Source organism: Beauveria bassiana, assembly GCF_000280675.1.
Source record: "Beauveria bassiana ARSEF 2860 unplaced genomic scaffold BBA_S00008, whole genome shotgun sequence".
In the NCBI taxonomy this organism is placed as follows: Eukaryota; Fungi; Ascomycota; class Sordariomycetes; order Hypocreales; family Cordycipitaceae; genus Beauveria; species Beauveria bassiana.
The window spans coordinates 255,293-260,739 of record NW_007930843.1 but is presented as its reverse complement, the minus strand read 5'-3'; the positions used below and the strand labels follow the sequence as shown (position 1 = coordinate 260,739).

Genomic DNA, 5,447 nt, shown 5'->3' with positions numbered 1-5,447 from the left:
TACACAGACGCCGGTAGAGCATGTTAGCAAGGTTGCTGAGCCGGTCGGCGCAAGACTGCAGCCCGACGATCACGACCTCTCCCGCTCCATTGTTAATATCACAGAAGAAGATTTCGCGGCAGCCACATCAGACTCCAGTACAGACGACTCGCGCCACGATCCATGGACACCCCCCGAATCAGTTACGGCTATCCCGCCACAGCCCGAGCATCCGGCCAAGGTAGTCCAGTCCATCATCATCCCTGCGCCGGCCAACCACACGCTCCTCTACGCTCCGCGCGGATCGCGCATCCTCGCCGGTCTCATTGCCGATTTTCTCGCCAAGAATATCACCGGCCGCCTCTCGCTCGCCTGGCAGCTGCAGTATCTCAGCCAGGAAGGCAAGTGGGACGTCAAAAACCTCGTCAAGTGGCAGTCTGTCATTCCCGTGTCCGCTCCTATTGGCCCGCCTGGCGGCACACCCGTCTTCCGCGCCATGAAGACGCTGCGTGAGGCTGACGACGTCCACAGCCCGTCGAGGTTCACCGCCCAGTGGAGCAGCGTTGTCAAGGACGTGATTGACATTTCCAAGGACCAGCCCGTGTACGACGCTCAAGGCCTCGAGCGCGCAGGTATCCACTATCACAAGTTCCCGACCGTCTCCAAGGTTCCGCCCACGGCTGAGGATGTGGCGGCGTTTATCCAGCTTGTTGACACGATCCGCGCGCGGCAGGCCGACCGCGCGGCCGCCGAAGGCTGGGACGACGATTGGCAGAAGAAGGTCGTTGTCGGCGTTCACTGCCATTACGGGTACAATCGCACCGGCTACTTTGTCGTGTGCTACCTCGTGGAGCGCTGTGGCGTTTCGGTCCAGGACGCGATTGCGCTGTTTAAGAAGGCCAAGCCGAATGGTATCCGGCATTCGCATTTCCTGGATAAGCTGTATGTGCGATACGATTTGGATGCCAAGGACACGGGTATTTAAAGATCGACTGCTTGGTGTCCTTTGTGTGCGAGATTCTTCTTTGGTGTCTGGTGCTTGGGTTTTGATTACACTAGAGGCGGCGTTTGTTCCAGAGTGTATTTCGGTGTCTTTTGAGCGTCTGCTTTTGATCCTATGCTAGCCACACAATGAAGTAGTTTTCTAAGTAATATATTCTTCTCTGCAATTGCTATGCAATATTCTAAAAATCTAGCTGGTCGCCTATTCTGAAAAAGACAATCTAATGACCAATGTAGAAACATGCAAAAAAAAAAAAAAAAGGAATCTACGCGCCGAAACTGGTATGTATGGTAAACGCCGTGATTGTAAACCCTCTCAAGCTCAATCATATCCATCAGTTTTCTAAACGACCGTGATACTCATCAAAGCTTCCCCTCTCCTTCATGATACCGGCAATCTCGTCGCTGCGGCGGCTCCCCGCCTGCAACTCCTCGGTGACGGCATCCACGTCGACGTCGAGGTACCGCCGGAGAAAGTCGCCCACCTCTGTGTTCTCCACGTTGCCGCGGAGGGCCTCGGTTCCGGGCCCTCCCGACGAGTAAATGTTGACGTCGACGGCGGTGTGGCCGTGGGTGCTCCAGCCAATGTGCGCGCGATGCGAGATGAGCTGCGTCAAGATGGTCTTGACGCGCTCGGTGTCGTCGGCGGCCGCGACGAGGCTGTCGATTTCGGCGTCGGACACGTCGTCGGCCGGGATGCCGAGCCCTTGAACAACGAGCTCGTCCTTGATGTAATTGCGAAGCGTCGTCTTGCTGCTGCTGCTGCTGCTGCTGCCGTCGTCACCGCTGCGTAGCGTTTTGAGCTTGCCGGCGAGGTGCTCGCAGGAGGCGGTGGCGCGGTCCAGCACCGCGGGGTACCAGGCATACGTGGGCTCCTTTTCGTCGGGCCGCTGCAGGGCGGTGGCGAGGCCGCCAGTCTCGTGGTCCGACGTGGCGACGAGCACGGTCTCGGTGTCGGAGGAGCGGATAAAGTCGAGAACGGCCTGGAAGGCGGCGTCGTAGGCGAGCACCTCGTGGACCTGCGCGGCCGGGTCGTTGATGTGCCCGGCGTGGTCGATGCGGCTGCCCTCAATCATGACGAAGAAGCCCTTGTCGCTCTTTTCCGTGGCGCGGGCGAGCGCGCGCAGCGCCGTCGTCGCCATCTCCCGCAGGCTGGGGTACGTGTCGTTGAGGTTGCGGCGGTCGAGCTCAAACGGGACGTTGGCCGGTGCCATGAGGCCGAGCAGCGGCAGCGTGACCTTTTCGCCACCGGCGAGGGCGTCGAAGCCGGTCCGCGAGTCGACATAGGTCCAGCCGTGCTCCTCGCGCGCAATCTTGGTCACGTCAACGTCGTCCTGGCGGCAGCCGCCCTCGGACGAGTTGGGCAAAAAGTAGCAGCGGCCGCCGCCGAGGATGAGATCGGCGCTGCGGCCCAGCGAGCCCCGTCCGACTTCCTGCAGGGCAATTTCGTCCATCATCTCGCGGTGCGGCACGTGCGCGGCAAAGCAGGCGGGCGTCGCGTCGGTCACGTACGTGGTGGCGACGAGCCCCGTCGCGTAGCCCGCGCGCTTGGCGGCTTCGAGGACAGATCCGCAGGGCCGGCCGTCGGGCAGCACCGAGATGGCGCCGTTGTAGCTCTTTTGCGCGCAGGAAAACGCCGTGGCGCCGGCGGCGCTGTCGGTGACGAGCGAGTTGGACGACTGCGTGCGGCTGGTGCCCCAAAAGTGGCGGTCGAGCGCAAGAACGTTGCCGTGGTCTAGGCGCTCGACATGTTGGCGGTAGCCGCGGGTCAGTGCCAGCGAGGCCGGGCCCATGCCGTCCGAGACCATGAAGACGAGGTTGCGCTTGGCGGCGGGCGCGGGCACGGGTGGCCGCGTCTGCTCCCGGTGCTGTACCCAGACGGCGACGATGATGAAGGCAGCCGTGGCAATGAGCGCCCAGGCAAAGATGGCAGCTTCGCGGATCTTGGAGCGCTGGGCCTTGGCGTGGGCGTCGCGGCGGCGGAGGCCGCTGTCGGAGCCGGCGTGCTCATCGAGGAGGGGGGTCTGTTCGGAAGTCTGGCAGTGGGCAAGTGTGGTTAGCAGGCGCTCACGGTTGAAGCCTCAAGAGCATGGGAAAATTTCTTGCAGAAAAAATACGCACCATCTTTGCAGCAGACGAAGCTGGAAAGAATGCCGGTGGTCCGAGGGAGAGCCGCGAGGACGGAGGATGTAAATAAGTCGGGGGGTTTTTTTTTGGGTGAATCGGAAAAGTGGCAGCAGGCACAGATGTAGAGTGTGGTGGGGTCATGCGGGAAGCGCCACGGACTATTTCAGGCTGCCTCCCAGTCATATCGGCCTATCAGGATTGCCATGATAACGGTATGCTAATTTAGCTTGCAACACAATGGGACAAGTGCGCTGAGCCTTGTCTCATTTCAGCCGCGGATCACTTCAGGCGTGTCACAAGGGACGAGTCAGTTGATGAAGAGCTGGGCGGATGACGTTTTGGAACAGATATTGGTTTGATACATGGCTTGCTGTACGCGAAAAAAAGAAATTAGAAAAATGAAAGAAAAAAGCAAATAGGCAAAGGCAGGCAAAAAAATAGGAGAACAAATGATTTTGTGGTTACCAAGTATAAGCCAACAAAACGCGTGGTTGAAGAGGCCAAAGTTGCGAGACGCCGCATCAGAGCAACGCTCAGTTTGGTAGACCGAATTATACATGGCTCACTTGATGATGAGGCCTTGTGCTCGGTGGCTGTCGATGGACCAGAAATCGTCCTCACAAACAACGTCTTCGAGAGCACCGACATTGCGCCATGGCACTGTGGCGGAAATGTGGTAGCGATAAGGCTCTCCGCTTGCCTCACCGACATCATCGCCCGCTTCAGCAGCGAATAGACTGGCCCGTCGCCGTCGAGGTCAACGCCTCTGTTAAGTGCAGTATTTAGAATGGCAAGGACGTGCTATTTTCTTCCTATTCACTGGCTAGATTACTAAAAAATAGACACTGTTGCGAGTGTCACTTGCTGGGAAGCTAGCTGAGACATGAATGATCGATAAATATAGCTCCTTATGGCCTGCTAGACATGATAGTTAGTAGGACACGATGTATATAGGAATATATATATGGAACATCAATGATAAAAAGTAAATGAAAACAAATGGAAAAAATAATTTACAGTTCACTGTGTGATTGAAAATGCAAATCAGCGACTGCCTACTTCTTTTTGCTCGTTGACGCAGCTTCATGAACCATCATCTTTCTTTAAAGCAGTACGGATAGAAGTATAGGGCGTACCCAATGGCACTTGTGCCGGTCGCTGAGAAGTTTGTAGGGAGAAATTTTGCTGGAGAGTCTGACCCAAGTTCAGCTAGGTGATGGCCACGTTCAGATGTTTGGACTTTGTCTAGGTGATGTGGCCCATCACAGGCGTCCAGTCCGAGTCTCCATGAGACCTGAAAAGAGAGCAAAGAATTGAATTTCTTCGATAGACTCTGGTAGTTTGGCTTCGAAAGAGAACTCGGGATTGAGGTTGCTGGTGCGATGCCGCAAAGTAAACATTACCTGGGTTGCTTCGTGATTGCCTCTGAGCGTATGAAGTCATGCATAAGAGATACCGGCTGAAGGATGAGGCAATAGGCCAAGATGCTTGTCAGAGTGATGAAACAGTGTCGAAATTCTATGTTGCCGAGGATTCAACATGCAAAGATGCGCATGTCAATGCTGCATAAGCTCATGACAATGACGGACTGCTTACAATCGTCAATGACTACCAAGGCTTGATACATGCAAGATGATGGATTGGCATGATATCAATCTATAATTCAACAGCTATGACATAGTCATTTCTACTGCTTGGAGACTCGACATGTTTTGAGATGCGCATGAATAGGCCATACGAGCTCAAACTTATAACGAAGACTTGCAGTAGTCGATCCCGAGCATCCGAGGTATTGACACATCCAAGCATTCGTATTTAAATGACCCATGATATGATATCTAATTGCTGTGGCAAAATGATTCCCGTAATCGAGGGTCTTGACATACTTTAGAAAACGCATTCACAAGCCACACAAAGACAAGCTGGTTCTTGGCATCCCTCATTAAATTGGTCCGCAAACGACTTGCATGAGAAAATGAATCGGTAGCCTCGTTAAAGGACCTATAGCAAGTGGCCAATTGACTAATATATCCTTGAAAGTTACGTATGAGGCAACCAGAAGCAAGGCTCGCAATTGCAATAAGTGCCATGATACCATGACTATAGCATTAGTCTGATCGCAGGAGGCTTCCAATACCCCTTGAATGTTACTCTTATGCAGATGCTCGGCTGAATTAATGACAATCCTACCTGACGTGGTGATTATTTTCTGACGTGGTTATGATACCCCGCCACACACATAGCGCAGCTTGACGGCTAAATGATGCCGACGGCCACTCGGTCTACCTCCAGCCAGCCACAGAGCTGCATATGAGGCCCCGGACCGTGGCGAAGAGCGC

General features: G+C 55.0%; 2 protein-coding genes across 2 annotated transcripts in view; one reads left to right on the top strand and one right to left on the bottom strand.

The window, feature by feature from the left end:
* The window catches only part of BBA_03722 (dual specificity phosphatase), a gene marked incomplete at both ends in the record, with an annotated part of 1,999 nt that extends 1,035 nt beyond the window's left edge, over nt 1-964 (top strand). Inside the window, one exon of the mRNA XM_008598819.1 lies at nt 8-964. Within this exon, the coding sequence (XP_008597041.1) occupies nt 8-964 (957 nt within the window). The remainder of the gene's footprint in view (nt 1-7) is intronic.
* A 352-nt stretch (nt 965-1,316) lies between these two features.
* Nucleotides 1,317-3,291, bottom strand: BBA_03721 (alkaline phosphatase; the record flags this gene model as incomplete). The annotated part of the gene is made up of 2 exons (XM_008598818.1): nt 1,317-3,017; nt 3,103-3,291. 2 exons carry the CDS (start codon nt 3,289-3,291, stop codon nt 1,317-1,319), a joined length of 1,890 nt encoding a protein of 629 aa, XP_008597040.1.
* Between the last annotated feature and the right edge of the window lie 2,156 nt (nt 3,292-5,447).